General features: G+C 38.3%; 1 protein-coding gene across 2 annotated transcripts in view; it reads left to right on the top strand.

The window, feature by feature from the left end:
- Positions 1-255: 255 nt before the first annotated feature.
- The window catches only part of PPA2 (inorganic pyrophosphatase 2), a 77,550-nt gene continuing 56,712 nt past the window's right edge, over positions 256-21,093 (top strand). The window contains exons 1-4 of one of the 2 annotated variants that reach the window (XM_053560360.1): positions 259-469; positions 7,298-7,362; positions 12,242-12,286; positions 17,215-17,268. In XM_053560360.1, the coding sequence (XP_053416335.1) occupies positions 295-469; positions 7,298-7,362; positions 12,242-12,286; positions 17,215-17,268 (339 nt within the window). In that variant the 5' untranslated portion in view covers positions 259-294. Of the gene's footprint in view, positions 470-7,297; positions 7,363-12,241; positions 12,287-17,214; positions 17,269-21,093 lie in introns of both variants that reach the window. The other variant, XM_053560452.1, reaches the window with a different exon arrangement.

Here is a 21,093-nt window from a genome sequence, read left to right as displayed (position 1 = left end):
TAAATGAAGGAATGAATGTCTGAATCAATAGGTAGCAGTGAGCTCCTCAGGGGTGGTAGGCCTTGTCTTGCTCATGTCGGAACCTCGGCCTGGCCGTGGAGCCCTTCCGCGCGGTCGAGGTACCTTCAGGGCGCGCGACTGGCGGGCCGCCTGGATTGCCCCGGCAGGAGGGATGCAGAGCGCTACTTAAGCCTCTCTCCGGGAGTGGCGGCTCCGGGCGGTAGGGGGCGCTGGCGCGCGGCAGGGCTAGGTCCCCCGGCGCCGCCCCGCGCGCAGCCGACCGTCCTGGACGCCATGCGCGCGCTGCTGCGGCTGCTGCGCACCGGCCGGGGGTGGCGCGCGGACGCCCCCTCTGCGGCCTGCCTGTGGGGGGGAGCGAATGCGGTGACCCAGCCGCGCCGCGCCATGACCCTGTACCGCACGGAGGAACGCGGCCAGCCCTACTCGCCGGATTACCGCCTCTTCTTCAGTAAGTAGCTCGCGGAGGTGCGCCGCGCAGCGCACAGGGGACACCGGATGGGGGAGGGGGTGGGGAGCGTCTCCGCCGCCCTGCGCGGTCTGCTTCATTCCCTCTGTCCTCCCCTACCCAATTCCAGCCCTCGACGGTCGCCCTGCGGTCGCCTTGAGGTCACCTTCCCGCACGCGGGGGTTCGCGCCAAGCCACGGGAGCTGCCAGCAGGGGGGCGGCAGTCCGAGACCCCGAACGCGGAGCACAGAGGCGCAGGGCGGCGGGTGGCGTCGGCGCCGGGTCACCCTCTGCGGGACCAACAACCCTCTCTGACCCCGCCGCGGCCTGCTGCCCTGACGGATTCCTGGCCGCCGCTCTGGTTCTCAGAGCTTAGTTATGGAAAGAAGGCCCGGAGCCGGCCTGTCTTCCTGATGGCGTCAGAAAGCTCCTCCTTGTAACCGCTACTTACCAGCTGGAGAGGCAGTCAGAACTCTGGGGCTGCCTAGTTCTGTGGGTCTTCCTTTCTGGAGGGACAGTGATGAGGAATCTTCTCCCCAAACATGAATTTATGCTGAAGTTTGCCCCCTGAGTGCGGTCCACGATCAAGAGTCTCTTAGGCTTCCCCAAATTGAACAAGCCCACGGAGCAAAGCGACCTGCTTGGAGGCTGGGCTGCCCAACTAAGACAATCTCTGTGACTTTCATCTTTCTTTGCATCCGGAAGCTTCCCTGTGTGGATTAGCTGTTCACATGAAATTGCTTCATACTCTGTTCCAGAGCCTTGAATGAGAGAGTGGTAGTAGTAGCAACTGTAAAGTGCGCCTTGCATTCTGACACGTCTGTTAGGAGCCCTGACTCTGGAGGTTTTCAGATCTAAGCTTAAATCCTGGATTCTTCATCTTTTAGCTCTGTGGCCTCGGGAGAGTTTCTTAACTTACTGAGCCTCGATTTTTCTCATCTGTAAAATAGGGCTGCAGGAATTACATGACATTGTGTATGTGAAGTGATTACAATATAAAATTGCTATTATTAACAATACCTGTAATCATTATTGTTACCTGTAATTCATAAAACGTTTGAAGTTATCCTACCTGAGTTTAGGGTCGAGTTTTATTTTACGGGGGAGAAAACAAAGCTTGTGGGGAAAGTCTTGTGATTACAATGTACTTACTACTAAAATACCTGGTGTCTTCAAAACCTTTTTTCTCTATGCTTTTTTTCTCTATGCATACTTTCTTCCTTGTTTGTTTGTTTGTTAAGGGAAATTTATTTTGTTAAATTTTCTCTATGCTACATACTTTCTTCCTGTTAGGGTGCCTGTTCACCTGATCTGGTGAACAGGCACCCTTAACAGGAAGTCTCAAATTTCTGAATAGATTGTGTTCCAGAGGTCACTATGTAATGATTATAGGGAATAGTTTTACCTAGAAATAATTTTATAAAATGGTAGGTAGTTTTTTTAAGCTTTAGATAAAGAAGTGTGTCCATTGTATAGTGTGGTAAAAGTATTTCAGATTGGTAAAAGTATAGTAATAATAACCAGATCAATCAGTAAACGTTTATTAAGCGTGGTAGACACTGTTAGGGACGGTACATAGGAGATTTAGTTATGGGCTCTGCCTTCAAGAGAGTCATACTGTTGATACAATTAATTAAGGAAAATGTAAAAACACTGAAAAAATTCTTTTGAGTGTTAGTTGAGAAAAAAAAAATAGTTTTGAGGGGCCAGGGGCGAAGAAAAGCAAAACAAAACAAAACAAACAGACAAAAACAAAAATGAGGGGCCAGGAGCACACTTAGTGTAGATGACCAAGCCCTGGATTCGGACTGGGAAGTTTTAGGCCTTAATCTTTGCTTTGCCATTAACTCTGTGTGAGAGATGATTGAGCAGGTGATTACTTCATTCTCTGGGCCACTTTCTTCAGCTATAAAATGAATCAGTTAACCTTTTGGTAATTCTCAAGGTTCTTCTCTGTATTGGTATTCCTTGAAGGCATTGGATGAATAATTGAGGTTCTAGCAGTCTCTGTTGGGAGAGGGCCTCCATTGGGGTGCATTTCTGAGCTTATATTGGCCTTTCATTATTGATTTGTTTTTTTAGTTGCAAATATGCTTCAGACTAATGATTTTTCTGTAACTACAGTGACATAAGTATTTTTTACACTGTTGGGTAACGGCAGAAAAGGATTTAACAGAGGTAAATGGACAAGAATTAGAAGAAAGGGGTATGTGGTTACCAGGAGGTTCCATATGGTGAGGTATATTGGCTTAAACAATTCCCAAACTAGCCACCAGATGGCTGTGTTGGCCCAGGACTGTTGCTGGAAGGGGTGGGACAGTGAAAGGAAGCTACTCTAAGGTGAGTGGGGTAAGGGAAAAACAATGAATTGCTTTTATAAAGATGGTCACAAATTGAATGTTTTTAACTCAGTGTATATAGGCAGTACTAGAGTGTAATTTTGTCTCACTTCAAAGAAAAACAAGAATATAGCACGACTTGGATGAAAATGTTTTTTTTTAGCATTATTAAAGTAAAATCATTTTCCACATTTCCAAGTGTATCCCAAGTCTGAAATAGTAGCATGTTGGGAGGTAGAATAGTTTTGAACTTCATCTCTATAAATGGTTTCTCTTTAATGCTATTCAGAAGAATCAAAATAAATGATTAATGGGGTCAACTGTGTACGGGATGATTAGGGAAAAGAGCATCCTGGTGGTGATTATCAGGCCTCCTTGGTGCCACCCCTAGCCCTGTTTGTAACTTGCTGTGTGGGCTTGTGTCAATTCACCTGTCTGTACCTCACTCCATTAACCCATGGAATGAGGGGATTCAAGTAGATGATCATTTTCCAAAATGTGCTTAGTTGAATAAAAGCATGGGATATTATTCGGTTTTCTTAAACAAGATGTTTTATGGTTTAATAGTGTAACACTTCCCATTGTATCACCTTCTTAGAAGGTAATAATGTGCATATTAAAGTCTGAAAAATTCCAATGTATAATAACTTGTCCAAAACTTGAACCACAGAGGACTTATTTCTCAGAACATTTGTTAGTAACCTAGTGACACTAGAGTTTGATGGAACTCAGTTTGGAAAGTGCTGGAACAATTTCTGAAACTTCCAGAAACAACTGTATTATGGTAACAGTTTATAGATTGAGCTAGTCACTTGACTGAACTATTAGATGACATTTCTTAGGTCAGGTGAGATCCCTTAGCTCAGTTTCTCTAATTAGAAAATGACCAAAGCACTAATAATTTTAAAGAATTGCTGTGGCAGTTAAATGACACTATGTGTGTAAAAATTATCAGTGTCTCACACATGGTAGGTATTTGTTGTATATTATTTCCTTTTCCCTTATGTCTTTAATACATTAGACTAAAATTGGCCAGGTGTGGTGGCTCACACCTATAATCCTGGCTCTCGGTGAGGCCAAGACAGAAGGATCGCTAGAACTCAGGAGTTCGAGACCAACCTGAGCAAGAATGAGACCCCATCTTTACTGAAGATGGAAAAATTAGCCTGGCATAGTGGTGGGCACCTGTAGTCTCAGCTACTTGGGAGGCTAAGGGAGGGTGATTGGCTTAAACCTAGGAGTTTGACGTTGCTGTGAGCTAGGCTGACACCACAGCACTGTAGCCTGGGCAACAGAATGAAACTGTCTTTAAAAAAAGAAGACAACAGATGAAAATTCCTTTTGTTACATTCAGTACTGAGTCCTACCTCTCTGGATTCTGAGCTTCGTCTCTGAATTCATTGCCTGCTGCTCTTCTTTCTGATCACCATGCTCCTGCCATCCGGGCCTCTGGGCTGTATCTTACATCTTGTGTGTGTTATTTCCTCAGCATCTATTATGGGCTTGTGATGCTTCTTCCTAGATGTCTGCTTGATCCGTGATCTCACTTTATTCAGGTCTGTGCTGAATTGTGACCCATCAGATCTTCCCTGACCAGTCCGTATAAAATATCACTTCTTCCCTATTCACTCTTTATTTTCCCTGACTTATTTTCCTTTATAGTGTTTATCACACATGGTAACATTACATCTGTCCTCTCACTAGAATATAGTTCCTATAAGACCAAGCAATTGGAATTTGTATTTCTAGCATCTAGAACATTGCTTGGTATAGTGGATGTGTTCAGTAAATATTTACTAAATAAATGGATTTAAAGAACATCTATAAATGAGATAGGAAAGAACAAAGCAGAACGAGAACTTGGTTCTGAGATCCTGAAAACTCATCCATTAGAAAGGAAGAGGAAGCTATGAAGAAATGGCAGTCAAAGAACAAGAGCTCTTGGAAATTAAAATGCAATCATTAAGATAAAGAACTCAATAAAAGGTGTGGTGGAGTGAATGGTGTTCTGTTGTTTTAAGCCACAAAGTCTGTGGTAATTTGGGACAGCAGCCCTACAAAGTTAATACAATGAATTAGAAGATAAGATGGTGCCTGTGGCTCAGTGAGTAGGGCGCTGGCTCCATATACCGAGGGTGGCGGGTTCAAACCCAGCCCCAGCTGAACTGCAACCAAAAAAAAAAAAAAAAAAATAGCCAGGCGTTGTGGCGGGTGCCTGTAGTCCCAGCTGCTCGGGAGGCTGAGGCAGGAGAATCGCGAAAGCCCAAGAGCTGGAGGTTGCTGTGAGTCCTGTGACATGGCACTCAACTGAGGGTGGTAAAGTGAGACTCTGTCTCTACAAAAAAAAAAAAGAAAGAAAGAATTAGAAGATAAGGTAAGGAAATCTACCGGAAAACAGAACAAAATGTCAGAGATAAAAAAAGAGGAGGAGGTGAGAAGATGAGACATGAAGATTCAGTCTAGGAAATTCAGCATTTGTCTAATATGAGTTCCAGAAGGAAAGAGCAGACAAAATGAAGAAATTATTAATAAATGTAGAGATCTAAGAATTGATGGACCCAAGTGTGCTGACCCCAGTCACATAATTGTGCAGTCTCAGAAAACTGGAGCTGTAAAGAGGATCCTAGACATCTGGGAGGTGGGCGAGGATAATAGGCCACCTGCAAAGTGGTGACTATCAGACTGGTGTCTGACTATGGCAGCAACTCTGAATGCTCAAAGACTGGAGAAATGCTTTCAAAATTCTGACAGAAAATAGTTTTCTTCCTAGAATTTTCTACCCACCTAGTCATCAGTCTGGGGTGAGGACTGAAATAAGACATTTTAGACATTGAATGACTTGACAAATTTACATTACATGTTACCTTTCTTACAGAACACATGTTAGGGATATACTCTTGTGCAAGAAGTAAGTAAACCAACAAAGATGAATGCAAGGGGTCCAGGAAACAGAGCTAAGCTGCAGAGCAAGGGAGCATTTGCAGGAAGCCCAGAAAGCATCCATCCACATTGCAGCAGGGGTTAGAGGGTTCGCAGGGAGCTCTTGCAGTAAAGGGAGGAGTCCATAGTTTTGATGGTATCTCTGAGGCATTGGAATGGTACATGGGTATGATTATGACAGACAGTGCAAGAAAAATAATTAGAAGCACAAGGAAAAATAGAAGCTGAACAAGAAAGAATATTTATTTATACTTGCCAAATATAAACACACAGACAATGCTTCTCAAACTTGCCTGAGTGTAAGAATTACTTGGGGGCTTGCCAGGTCCCTTTCCTTGAGATTTTAATCCACTAGATACAGGATGGAGGTTCAGGGATATACATATTAACGATCACTCAAGGTTCTTATCTTGGAAAATATGTATATACTAATAGGAAGGGATAGAAAATACAATATCATTACAGAACATTTTGCCAGCCATGAAATTAAAAATAAAAGTGCAGAAGGCAAAAATTAGGAGAATGAGAAGGGGAGATGAAAGGCAGATTATTGGAGTTAAGAAATACTATATGTTTGGTGGAATAGGGAAGTAAGGGGTAAAGGGTTAAAATTGGCCAATTGAGAATTCAAGGGGAATCAGTTGGGGTCACATGAACTAAATTCTTATCTTAGAACTGGAATCAGATAATTTCTAAAATCAATAAATAAAAACTAATAAATATATGATTTAAAGAGATGAAGGTAACAACTAGACCTAAAATTAAGATTAAAGAGATAATATGAGTTTCTCTCAATGGAACTGGATTGGAGAGAGGTAGGGACTTTGGTTTAACAATAGTAACAATAAGATTGATGTTTTAAAAAGCAAATTAGCAATAACAACTTGCTTTTGACTGTAGAGAAACAACTAGTCTAAGCTTCTGCTAATATACTTGTAAGCTAAGATGTATCACCGATATACTGTGTGGCTCTGAAGGACGTGAGCTTTGGTTCTACCGTCTTTATGAACTGCCTCCATTGCCACAGAGTCTGCTCTGTCTCTCTGTCTGGGGTGCATGTATGTTATGCAGATTATCCCTTTCATTTTACGGAGGGTCAGCGTAGATAGTACCTATCTTTAGACCCACCTTCAGAGAACCTTAATACACTTTAAATGGAACATAATAGCATAGTAACAGCATTGACCCTGGAAAACTTTTAATGAGCTCTTATCCTTCCCTTGTACATTCGGGAAATGACTAGTTGTTTTATCAAAAGTGGGAATTTTCATCTTTTGAGTTTTAGTCTTATTTTAGACATTTTCTGCATTGGATGTTTTACAGGAATATGTAAATAATTTCAGCATCCCAATTTGATTTAGTTGGTATATGTTTCTCTTTCGCCCTTAGATGAGGTCAAGTTTTGAAAGTTGCCTAAAACTTTAAATTGGGAGTTTTGTTAGCTTTGAGAAAATGGATAAATTTAAAAGTGGATGAGGACATTATTGCTATGATGAACAGTATATCTGTTGCTTTAATTGGCTTTTGTTTTGTGTTTGTTTTTTCTTTGCAGAGAATGTAGCTGGTCACTACATTTCCCCCTTTCATGATATTCCTCTGAAGGTGGACTCTAAAGAGGTATTGTTTTGGCTTGTTTTGGGCAAGAAAATATGAATTTCTAATATCACCATAAAATGCTTTTTGAAAGTACCTTGAAAGGAAAGAATGTGGTGGAAAGTCAGGGGGAGAAACAAGAATTATTAAACAGCATCATAAGCCTCCTTTATGAATTAAAATTTGTATGTGAATAGGTTTCTTCCAGGAGGACTTGGGAGAAAAGAGTGTTTGTAGTCCATATGGTTTAGTATTTAGAAGGACTTAAAGGTAATAATTTAGGATGTTAGCAAGAGGTGTCCTTTTAATAATAATGCATTTGTGGATTATTTTCTATTTGCTAGCCACTGTGTGAATAAGTGTTACTTTAATCTTTATGAGTTTCGGTTATCTCTAATGATACTGAGTCTGAAGGCGTTTTATTGACTTGTCTAAGATCACACATCTGTTAAGTGCCAGAGCCAGAAACTAGGATTTCTAGCCACAAAACTCATGTTCTTCACTCACTCTATGAAACAGGTGCTAGAAAAATAATCCGGGAAAGAGTGATGGTGTTTCAATAATTATTCTCTTAGACCTTAAAATCATTTGATAGTTGTCAGTGTGTAAAAGATACCAGTTAAGTAGAACTGCTGTAGCATCAGAATCATTGATTTGGGCCTCTGAATCATTGGGATATTTTCAGATCTTTCTTGGTAAGTTTGTAAGAGAACACTTTTGGTAGCAGATTATTCAGGCTCATATCAAAGTGGAAGTTACATCCTTAAAATCCAAGTTTTTGAATGATAAGATTTGTTAAGGGTGGACAATTGTTAGGTAAATAAGCGGGACTACCTGGTTGGTATCATATGGGGCTGGTTGATGGGACTGCGTTTTCTAGTACTGGGGGGCGATCAGTGTAGGGGCAGAGGGCAGAGGCCAGTGGAAAAGTGAGAAAGCTGCTTCATAGGTGAGGATGGTTTGACCTTGGACCAAGGTCCTTGGTGTTAACTTCCCCTCAGAGGCTGAATATAATCACATCATACAGAGGTTATGGAAAGTTGAAGTGGGATCTTTGCTGCCTTGCAGCCCTTCAGAGTAGGGGACTGACCATAGTGATGGCAATAGGGACAATAACAGCAAGGGTGTATCAGGTGCCTGTGGGCTTAGCCAGGCTCCGGGCTCAGGGCTTGACGCACATTATCTCAGTCCTTCTGTAACTAGTGTTATTACCCTCACTTTGTTAATGAGGTCAAGTGTGTTGCCCATGGTTACAAATCCAGTCTGTTGTGGAGGTGGGATTGAATTCAGGTGCTCTAAAGGCAGAGCGTGTATTCTTTACTTCTCTTGAGTAAAGCCTCCAGCTCATTACTTTTAAGTGTTCAGCTACAGGACAAAGGTCGTATAATCTGGAGAGAAAAAGAAACCAAACTGGCAGAAAGAACTTTGTTACTGTGTGTATCTCTGAGAGAGGAGTGTGTGTGTATGTGTGTGTACACGTGTCCATGTTTTGTTTGGCCAGTGGACTATCAAACCTAAGTATTTGATGTCTTCCAACACCTCTCCTTGCTTCCAGCCAAAAGTACGTTAATTCATTTGTTCATTTAAAAAATAAATAATCGTTGCATTTTTATGCTAATAATTTTTTATTTCAAATTAATACGAGGGTACAAATGTGTAGGTTACATTGTTTTCACTTCTAAGTTAAATTCAAGTTGTAGTTGAGTCCTTCACCCAGGCCATGTGAACACCCTCCCATTGTGCACCTTAGGTTAAATCCTGCCAAATGGCCCCCTTCCTCCTGTCAGTCTCCTTCCCTCTTCCTCTGTCCCCTCTTCTTTCTCTCCCCTCCCCCTTGCTAGACTATATTTGTGTTTTATCTTTTGTGTGAGCATGTAGTTATTTATATATTGGTTTCATATTAGTATTGAGTACATTGGATACTTTTTTTTCAATTCTTGAGATACTTTACTAAAAAGAATGTCTCAACTTCATCCAAGTAAACACAAAAGATATAAAGTCTCCATCTTCTCTTATGGTATACATATACACAGTTTCTTTATCCATCCCTTGGTTGATGGGCATTTGGTTTGTTTCCATGTATTGGCAATTGTGAATTGAGTTGCAGTAAACATCCCAGTGCAAATGTCTTTGTGGTAAAATGATTTTTGTTTTTCTGAGTAGATACCTAGTAATGGAATTGTGAGGTCAAATGGAAGGTTGACCTTTAGTTCTTTGAGGATTCTCCATACTTCTTTCCATAGAGGTTATATTAGTTTGTAATCGCACCCAGCAGTGTAGAAGTGTTCCTGTCTCTCCACATCCATGCCAGCATCTGCAGATTTGGGACTTTGTGATGTGTCTTAAATCTCACTGGAGTTAGGTGATATCTCAGAGTCGTTTTAATTTGCATTTCTCTGATGATTAGGGACAATGAGCATTTTTTCATTTGTTTTTTTGCCATTGTCATCTTTAGAGAAGTTTCTGTTCAAGTCTCTTGCCCACTTATAAATGGGGTTGTTTGCTTTTGTTGATGAATTTGCGTTCTCTGTAAATTCTAGTTAGCAAGGCTTTGTCAGATTCATAAGATGCAAATATTTCCTCCCATTCTAAAGACTGTTTGCTTTAGTTGTGGTACCCTTAGCTGTGCAGAATCTTTTTAGCTTGATCGTGTCCCATTTATTTGTTTTTGATGTTGCTGTAAGTGCCAATGGGGCTTTTTCATAAAATCTTTTCCTAAGCCAATTTTGTCAAGTGTTTTCCCCACACTCTTTTCTAGAGTTTTTATTGTTTCATGTCTTAAATTTAAGTCTTTTATCTGGCCAGAGTCAATTTTTGTCAATGGTGAGAGGTGTGAGTTCAATTTCAGACTTCTACATGGAATCATTTTTCCAGCACAATTTATTAAATAGGGATTCTTTTCTGCAGTGCATGCTTTTATTTGGTTTATCAAAGATCAGATGGCAATAGGTGGCTGGGTTTGTCTCTGGGTTCTCTGTTCTGTTCCATATATCTACATCTTCTGTTTTTGTGCAAGTACCATGCTGTTTCGATCACTATAGACTTATAGTATGGTAATGTGATGCCTCCAGATTTGTTTTTATTTCTAAAAATTGTATTGCCTATTTGGGAGTTTTTCTGGTTCCATATGAAACAAAGTACTATTTTTTCAAGTTCTTCAAAGTATGACATCAGTATTTTGATAGGGTTTGCATTAAATCTGTATATCAGTTTGGGTAGTATGGACATTTTAACGATGTTGATTCTCCCAGCCACAAGCATGGTATGCTCTTCCATTTGTTAATGTCTTCTACTATTTATTTTCTCAGGAGTTCATATTTTCTTTATAGAGATCCTTTATATCCTGTGTTAGATATATTCTCAGGTATTTCTTCTTTGGAGTTACTGTAAAAGGAATTGTGTTTTTGATTTTATTCTCAGCTTGACTATTATTGGCATCTATGAAGGATACTGATTTGTGGATATTGATTTTGTATCCTGAGATGCTTCTATATTCCTTGATCATTTCTAAGAGCTTTGTAGTTGAGTCCGTGGAGTTTTTAGGTATAATATCATGTGATCAGCAAAAAGTGAGAGTTTGACTTCCTCTGTCCCCATTCGAATAGCCTTGATCTCTTCTCTTGTCTGATTGCACTGGCTAGGACTTCCAGCACTATGCTGAATAGCAGTAATGATAGTGGGCGTTCTTGTCTTGTTCCAGATCTGAGTGGAAATGCTTTCAGGTTTATGCCATTCAGTATAATTTGGCTGTAGGTTTGTTGTAGATTGCCTCTATCATTGCATTTTTATTATGAACCTGATTGTTACAGGCACTGGGGGTGTAGTGGTGAATAAGACAGATGTAGTTCCCGCTCAGTTGGAGGAGACAGAAACCATCAAACAGGTTAATAAGATAACATTAAGTGCTATAAAAATACAACAGGGAAATGTAAAGAGCTAACTGGTGGATATTATTATCAGGATTATACCATAACAAATCTCTGTATCATAACAATAATCATAATAAAGCTGTATTTGAGAACTGTGTAGTAGGGTGGTGGAGGTGGAACAAAAAGTGAGCTAGAAACATATCAGTGGGCATAACATTGTCTAAGGAAGGATGTGTTTTGAGGAATATGAGATTTAGGATTAGGCAAAATTGAGGATAATGTAGGGCAAAGTATAATAAGACATGCCAGTGAATTCTGAGAGAATGGAGATTAGTGCACCCTGTGGTTCTAAGTAGCTTTCCCTAGTTCCCAGCCTGTAATGATTAGAACTCTTGCACTTTATGGTTTGGAATGTGGTATATTAGGAACAAAAATGATGTTTCAGGGCAGATATTTATTTTCTCTTTATTTATTTCCTTCATTAGTAGTGATTTTGGGCATAAATGTTACACTTAACGATTGAGCATTTGTGAATGGCATACTTTTTTTTCCCAGCCCACCACGAATCTGTTTTAACTTAAAAGTGCTTGGAGACATAGTAATAACACCTTGGTGGAATTCACAGGCAGGAGGTGCAGCTGAGCACTTTCATGGCTTGTTAGTCATGCTCCCTGGAGCTTCATTTCAATAATGAAATGACTGCTTTAAGTGTAATCACTAGAAACTGCCATTCTTTCCTTAAAGACCGAACAGAGCCTTTCCTTATTCAATGAAAACTGAGAAAATATCCTTGAAAAGGGTTAGCTTTTCTGATAATTTATTTTATGAAACACTTTGATACTCTATTCACTGGGGGTACAAATCCTGAGGACAAAACTGAGCATTTGTCAGGTTCTCTGTTGAATCAGATTTCTGGACAGCCTCTGTAGTAGAATGTTAAGTTAACATACTAGTCATATTTTTTGTTGTTATGCAATGAAACTGTATTCTTTCATGAAATAGTACAATTATAAATACCATCTTTTCTTTTATAGGAAAATGGCATTCCTACAAAGAAAGCACGGAATGATGAATATGAGGTATATCTAAAAGTTTTATATTTTTGAATCACTTTTATATTGTATGTTAAAGACCTTAATGATAGTTTGCATTTGTAAAAGGCTTTTAAATTTTCCCCCTGCTAGAGTTTCATGTACATTCTGATGTTTTTCTTCTTCTAAGGTTTCTTTAAGGCAGCTAGAGCAGACATCACCCTTTAATTTTTTTTATTGTGGTAAAATATTCATAACGTAAGATTTACCATTTTAATCTTTTTAAATTGTACAGTTTAGGGGCATTAAGTACTTTCACATCACTGTGCAGTGATCACCACTCTTCATCTCCAGAACTTTTTCATAATCCCAAACCGAAACTGTGTACCTTGAAGAACAACTTCCCATTCCCTTCCTCTTCCAGTCCCCTGGTGACCACGATTCTGCTTTCTGTCTGCATGAATGTGACTGTGTTAGGTACTTCATTACTATTTCCTTTTTAAGTGAAAAACCTGAGAGAATTAGGACAGGAATCTAGATTTTAGTAGGAATCTAGACAGGAATCTAGATTTTAGTAGCAGGTTATTTATCATAGTTATTTACATAGATGGTCTAAAGTAAAAGTACTTCATGAAAATTGATTAGTTCATCTTTCTATTGTTGTTGTTGTTGTTATTGTGTGAGAAGATGGTTTGAGAGGATGTTTTATAATCCAGGAGCAGCAGTCTTTGAGAATCGAGGAGGAGAAACAGTTACAACAACTATATGCTAAACATCCAGTGCTATAAAAATGCAATAGGGAAATGTAAAGAGATAACTGGTGGGTATTGTTATCAGGGTTATATCATGACAAATACATATATTCTAAAAATACCTTTTAAATATGTGGCTGTCAAACCTTTAATAGTTCTTGTCGTAAGACCAGCACATTTGATTGATGTCTGTCATTTCATTTGTTGCTACACATGTCCTCTTGCTGATGCCAAGCAAGTTTTCCTGCCCCCTTCTTGCCGCCTTTTGGCTTTCTAGCCTTCTTTCCATCTATTCTCTGTCTCAGCTGAAACTCACAACCCCAGCCTTTGAATCCACTTCCAGACATAGCTATTGGGGACTTTTAATTTCCACAGTCTTTGCCTATTCTCCCTCTTTTATTTTTCTAAACTGATGTTTGTCAAAATGGTCCTGAACCATCTCCACTGGAACCACTTGGAATGCTTGTTAAAAATTGAGATCCCTGGCCCCTGCTTTACAGGGCAGGTTAAATCCACATGTTTGCCAAGTGTCCTAGGTGTACCCTGAACATGAAGTTCAAGAACTGCTGCTCTAGATATTGAGTGGACATTTAGGGACTCACGGCTTTATAGGTCCTTAGGGATTTTGTGTGTGAACCTGAAACAGCTGTTTTAATGGGAAAAACATTTTCTGAGTCCAGACAATCAAATTACAAGTAATTTTTAGAACACAGTTTATATGTTGAAGACTATCTTATTTGAGTTTATTGGAAAGTTTGAGAGGAAAAAAGGGGGATTTCTTCCTGGTTTTTAACCCATGTATATATTAGGTCATTAAATCTGAAATGTCCAATTTCAAATTAAAAATTTAGTTTTCATATCTCAAACAAGAGGCAGTACAATGAATCAAAGTGTCATCTAAGCTGTTGACACAGTTTTGCCATTTTAACAGTAACTTATGCATGCCAGCTGTGAAGAAGTCTGGAGAGCAAGTGGAGATGAAATTGCAAAAGGTTTTTCCACAGCATGCTGAGGATTGAGTATTTTTCCTTGCAAGAAGTGGTGCAAAGGGCAGTGCCTGTCGGTCAAGGAGTAGGGCGCCGGTCCCATATGCCGGAGGTGGCAGGTTCAAACCCAGCCCTGGCCAAAAAGTAAAAAAAAAAAAAAAAAAAAAGAAGTGGTGCAAAGCCTAGAAGAAGCGGTAGTCAGTTGGTGCCAGGTCTGCTGAATATAATGGAGGACAGAGAGTTTCTAAGTCCAGCTTCTGTAGTTTGGGCAACAGCGTTTTCTTGCAAGAGTCTCTGTTGACTACTAACCTCAGCTGCTCAATCATAAGCATCCTCATCATGTTACCCAGTTGGTTTCAGTAGACATCTGCTGTAATCCAGCGACCAGGTTCCTGGAGCTGTGGTGGATAATATCAGCACTGGTGACCTCCAGGCAGACACCATTAGCTCTTTTTGATAAATATTTGATTTTGGACTATGTTTCAGCACTTCCTCTTTATCCAACCATTGTGCCAAATTTTTGTGATTTTCAAAAAGAATCCATTTCTCATCACACATAACAATACACTGTAGAGATGGTTTGCCTTAAAGTCATGACTGCAAAGAAAGGCAAACTTTGAGACGATTTCTTTTCTTACACTTAATTCATGCAGAACCCGCCTATCCAGCTTCTTTACCTTGGTGATTTGTTTCAAAGAGTCTGATATTGTTGAAACAGTAACGTCAAACCTTGCTGCTGATTCATGTGTAGGTTGAGAGTGATTCGCTTCCACTACAGCTTTCAGCTCTTCATTATCCACGTACGTCTCAGACCATCCACGTGGTTAATTGTCAAGGCTAAAATCACCAGATGAGAACTTCTCAAACCATCCACATATTGTGCATTCTTTAGCCACATCCTCCCCAAACAACTTATTGGTATTTTGAGATATCTGTGCTGCACTGGTTCCATGTGCATTTGACTTATCCATGGTTTCACAAAAATTGCTCTAAAAAAAATTTGGAAGGTAATCACAAGCCAAAAAGTGCATTTGAAAGAATTAAGATGTACCTTCAGAATAAAAAAAGAGAGAAAGAAAAAAAACCCAACAACAACACAAAAAAGCAAGAAATGTCAAAGTGAAATGTCAGGGATATCAACTGTCAAACTTATTACTTCAGGAGATGGAACATCTCCTACTTAATAAACTAATAAAACATACTGCACAGATATTTTTAATACATGTTATTTATTTGTTTGATTTCTGCAACAAAAGTACAAGGCGAAAATGGAGGGAAAGAAAAGGACTAAAGGATGAGTTCTGTGACTGCCATGTTTACAACCTTCTGGTTTGATTATGCCCCCTTTTCTTTTCAATTTTCTAAAAATTTTTGGCAGACTACTGTTGGGTTATCATTAACAATAACCTTAGGAAAGCCAGACTAATATTAGCTTTAAAAAATTATGGGCCAAATGGATTTTAGCTGGAGAGAAAAAAGGCAGTCTGGAAGAGTGTGATTTGCTGACTTACAATTCAACTTCATCTGTTGTTCTTTCTGCCTAATTCAAATCTCTGCGAGTGGTTTTGGTAGGTGTCATTGTGTAAATGACTGTCATGAGCTTGGTCTTCTCTGTCACCTCTGAGCATTCATCCACAGGCATTGGATGAATAAATGATGTGAACATCTGCCATTTACTTTGGTTTTTCTTTTTAACAGCTACTTCACACGTATTTAAACAGGTGCAGGGGTACCTCATAAAAGAGCATAGAAAATGAAACATAACAGCAGAGCTGTGTAGAAGGTTGCTAAGATAGGATTGAGACATACTTCTAAGGAGCAATTTTTGAGAATTCATTCTTAGCTTTGTTTATCTCATTATGGGTTTGTGGTTTTGCCATTTGTAACTTTTGGTATTATCTAGAAAAACTTAATAAAAACATGATTACTTTATGGGTCAGTATATATTTACATTTAACTGTGCAAATGGTATTATTTGAATTAATAGCATTCCATGTTTCACTATGGAACGCCCAATGATATTGTTTAGCAATGCTTTAAACCAACTTTGGCTGCAGGTTAAAATTACTTAAGAGAGATTTTTAAAAATAAGCAATGCCCTGGCTCCACCCAGAGCATTTGAATTCAATAAGTAAGAGGTGGGGCTCTGTGAATCTTTTTATGTTATTTTTTTCTTTATTGGTTAAAGCTGGCCAGGTGATTTTGATATGTGGGATGGTGGATGAATTTTTTGGTTTGTTTTTTCCTACTCTGTCATGAACTGATAACTTTTTAAAAAAATCATTCAAAATGAATTATTATAAAAGTGTAATGCAAGTTCCAATGTTGGGTTATTAGATTCAACAGTTGTAAAAAATTACTCCTTCACATTGCTATAAATGTTTTTCCATGATCAAATAACAGTTTGCAGGTTAGCCCCGGTCCATGGCTGAAGTTGGAGTACACTGTTTTAAAGCATCCCTTATCCATGATAAATTGTTAGTTACTGATGTCAGATGGCATGCAAATCAGCTTTTACCTTAAGACTTTCTCTTTGTAAGGCAAACTGTGGGACATTATTTTTACTTACCATTGATCTAGAGTCTCCTTTTATTCAAGCATTCTACAGGAGTTCAGAATTTAAAAAAATAAGCAATGTTCCTTTTCTTTAAGGAATCTGAAATCACTAGATGTGCAAGCTAAGTTTACAAAGTTTAGTCTCTTTATAAGTCATCCTTAGTTTTACATTGTGATCACAACTTGGATTTAAATTTTTTAAATATTTTACTTCATAATTTTGGTGTATTTTCATTGAAATTATACAATTGATCTTCCTAACATCCTTATATGGGGAGTGGGGCAGAGATTATCACACTTTGCAGATTAGGAATATGAGACTGAATCCTCAAAATGAGGGAGCTGGTCTCTCATTTGTAAGTGAGGAAGTTGGAAAATAAAAATCCAAACACATTTCCTGACTTTGTTCTAGATCTGTCACTAGACTGCAAAGGTGTTTCCAGACATGTTGTAACCTCTAACAGTGTGCAGTCATGCTCAAGTGACATGGTAGCTTAAATTCTCTGTTTTAAACGATTCTCATTTTTAGAAGAAACGTAAGGCTCAGGTCGATGTATGATATAGACTCTAAACATTTTTTTGTGGGAGGTAAACCTAAAACATTTTTGTAAAGCAGATAAATGAAAAAATAAAAGGTAAAATTTTGTATATGTTCTCCCTCTCTTTTTTTTTTAAACCACAGAATTTGTTTAATATGGTTGTAGAAGTACCTCGGTGGACAAATGCTAAAATGGAGGTATGGCTATATCCTATTAATACAAAGTTGAATTAATAATTATGACACAAAAACTTTGTTTCAAGTTGTTTGGGATAATATTTTGAATTTGGGATAGTCGAGAAAAATATTTGAAGGTGAGTATACACTTCAAAGAGTGTTTTTCAGCTTTGCCTCTCTAGTTTGTTATACCCGTATTTATTTAATTTTCTCTGTCTCTCCTTTCTTTGAAAATGGCAAGTATTTTCAAGGTTTACTTAAATAGATTCTAAGATGTATTTAGTTCATAGATACAGTTGAAACATTTATTTGGGGCTGAAGGCAATTTTAATTTCTAAAGACTTAATTCTCTTCTAAATTTTACTGTGCCAGGCATGACAGCATTTTCTTGGTTAACTGAATTCATAGGCACTGAGAGTATGTGCTATTCCTCTGGTTAGTTTTTTTTTTTCCAGGAAACATGTACCTATCATGAACTTCTCTTTTGTTTTTTGTAATTTTATTGTTCTTTCTTCAGTTAGGCAAGATTCTACATAGTTCTAATGAAATTTAATTTATGTCACTTTGTTTAGTTATTTAATAAGCCTCCTACAACTTTGGTTATGATGGCAAGTATTATGTCAAGTACTTAAATGAGGAACTGTTACGCACGTGTGTGTTTCTCAGAATTTATATTTGGAGAATTGTAAGTACTTTAATCTGGTCCTGGCAGCATTTTTTGTTAGCTTGTTAGTAAGAAAAGGTAAAGATAATTGATTCTTCTTTGGGCCTTGTGTTAGGTACAATCTTTCTTTACTCTTGCTGGTCTCCAACTCAGGGTTAAGGTCCAAAAATCTGTGAGATTCTACATAATTTAAGCAGCATTTTTTCATTCAATATTGCTTCAGGTTTTTTTTTGTTCACTTTAAGCATAGATAGCTTTTCTTTATGAATAGCAGTGTGAATATGTTTGATTTAAAAAGCAACTTTGAAATATGAGAATGGTTTTTGGTGATTATTGTATAAATTGACAATTTATAGTTATGTATATTTATGAGGTACAAAGTGATATTATGAATACAATGTAAAGTAATTAAATCAAGGCAACTAACATATCTCTTATTTCCAAGACTTATTTTGGGGGTGAGAACATTGGAAATTTACTCTCAGCGATTTTGAAATGTGCAAGACACTATTAGGTATATTCATCAAGCTGTGCACTAAGTCAACAAAGTTATTCCTCCTATCTGAGACTTTGTGTCCTTTGGCCGTCATCTCCATATTCCTCCCACCGTCCTCTGTTAACATGATTCTACTCTGCTTCAGTGAGTTTGAGTTTTTAGATTCCACATGTCAGTGAGAACATGCAGTATCTGCCTTTCTGTGACTGACGTATTTCACTTAGCAGAATGTTCCCATTCTGTTCATGTTGTTGAAAGGGAGAGAAGGTCAGTGTTTCATTGTGTACCTAGGCCATAATTTTCTTTATCCAGTCCTCTATTGATGGGCACTTAGGTTGATTATATGTAGTATAAGTTGGCTATTGTGAATAGTGTTGCAGAGAACATGGGGATGCCAACATCTCCTTGATAAACTGATTTGAAATCTTTGGGATAAATATTCAGAAGTGTGATTATAAAAATTATAAAAATCTATTTTCAGTTGGAGGAACCTCAGTACAGTTTTTCATAATGGCTGTGCTAATTTGCATTCCACCAACAGCGTACAGGATTCCATTTTCTTCACATCCCTTGCCAACACCAGCTATCTGTTGCCTTTTCAGTGATAACCATTCTGACAGGTGTGAGCGATCTCATTGTGATTTTAATTTGCATTTCCCTAAATTATTGAATTGGAGCATTTCTTCATGTATCTTGCCATTTGTATGTGTTCTTTGACAAGTGTCTATTCAGGTCCTTTCCCCATTTTTAATTAGGTTTTTTGTTGTTGCTGAGTTGTTTGAGTTTTTATATATAGAGAGAGTTTGAATTATATATGTGTGTGTGTGTGTGTGTGTATTAGAGAACCTCTGTAAGTTCACTACCCAAGGGACTGTAACAAACTGGTCACCATACAGAGCTGGTCAACGTAAGGAATTAGACTTACATTAGTGATTCCTGCATGAGGTGCATGTTCAGTCTGTGAAAATTAGGTCAACTTAAGGAAGTGGTCAGTGTAGGGAAGTGGTCAACTACAGTGAAGGGAGGAGTTTGTATTGTTTATTTAGGTACTCTATTGTTTTATGCACACCATTTCTAACACAAATAATAAAATTATTAAGATGGAAAATGGATAAAGATCAATCAACTTTTTCTTAGTAATCTCAAGCTTTCTGTTACTCTCAGTCTTATAATAAAGTTAATGTAAAGATTCTTTCCATATACACAATAATGAAAAATTAAAAAGCTTTCTTTTGAGACCCGTAACAAGATAAAGATTTCTACTCTTGTCATTTCTATTCAACATAGTACTGGAAGTCATAGCCATAACAATTAGGCAGGCGGGGTCCGGTGGCTCACATCTGTAATCCTAGCACTCTGGGAGGCCCAAGGCAAGTGAATTGCTTGAACTCAGGAGTTCAAGACCAAGATGAGCAAGGGAAACTCCTTCTCTACTAAAAATAGAAAACCTAAGGCAAGAAGATCGCTTGAGCCCAGGAGTTTGAGGTTGTTGTGAGCTATGATTCCCCAGCACTCTACCCAGGGCAACAGAGTGAGACTCTGTCAAAAAAAAAAAAAGAACAAAGGAACAATTAGGCAAGAGAAAGGAAAGGAAAGGTATCCAAATAGAAAAGAAAGAAGGGAAACTGTCACTGCTTGCTGATGACATGGTCTTGCACATAGAAAACCCTAAAAACTCCACCAAAAAATATTAGAACTGACAAATGAGTATGATAAATTTGCAGGACACAAAATCTCAAGAAACAGTGATTCTATACCCTAAGAACAAACTATCAGAAAAGAAATCAAAGAGAATAATTTCATTTATAATAATGACTAAAAAAAATTAAAATACTTGGGAATATATTTAACCAAGGAGGTAAAAGACTTATGCACTAAAAACTATAAAATGTTTATGAAAGAAATTGAAGATGACACAAGTAAATTGAAAGACATATGATGTTTATAGATTGTAAAAATTACTATTGTTAAATTGTTCATACAACCCAAAGTGATCTATAATTCATTGCAATCCCTATCAAAATTCCAATGTAATTTTTTATGGAAGTAGAAAAAATAATCCAGAAAAAAACCATGCACACCCCCCCAAAAGTCACATACACAGTAAAGAAAAACAAAACAAAAAAAGTTAAACAAGAAAAAGCAAACCTAAATTTATGTGGAACCACCAATAACCTCAAATAGCCAAGGCAGTCATGAGCAAAAAGAGCAAAAGGTGAAGGCGTCACACCACTTGGTTTTCAAACAATTCTGCCAAGCTGCAACAACTGAAATAGCATGGACAAGTCCAGCATCCCACCTGAAATGCTCCAAAATCTGAAAAATTTTGAATGCTGAGCTGATACTCAAAGGAAATGATCCTTGGAGTGGTTCAGATTTTGGATTTTCAAATTTGGGATGCTTAACTGGTGAACATAAAATACAAATATCTCAAAATCCAAAAAAAGTATGAAATCAGAACACTTCTGAACCTAAGCATTTTGGAGAAGAGATTCTCAACCATACTGGCAAAAACAAACAAAAAACCCAGATACATTGATGCATCATCCAGTGAAACAGCAGAAAGCCCCCAAGGAACGTAAGCACATTGGGTCAGTGGATTCTTGACAAAGTGCCAAGAGTATACAATGGGAAAAGGATAGTTTCTTCAGTAAATGGTGTGGGAAAGCTGGATAGTTACATGCAG

This window comes from Nycticebus coucang, chromosome 1, assembly GCF_027406575.1.
Source record: "Nycticebus coucang isolate mNycCou1 chromosome 1, mNycCou1.pri, whole genome shotgun sequence".
Lineage (NCBI taxonomy): Eukaryota > Metazoa > Chordata > Mammalia > Primates > Lorisidae > Nycticebus > Nycticebus coucang.
This window is presented reverse-complemented; position numbering and strand designations above follow the sequence as displayed.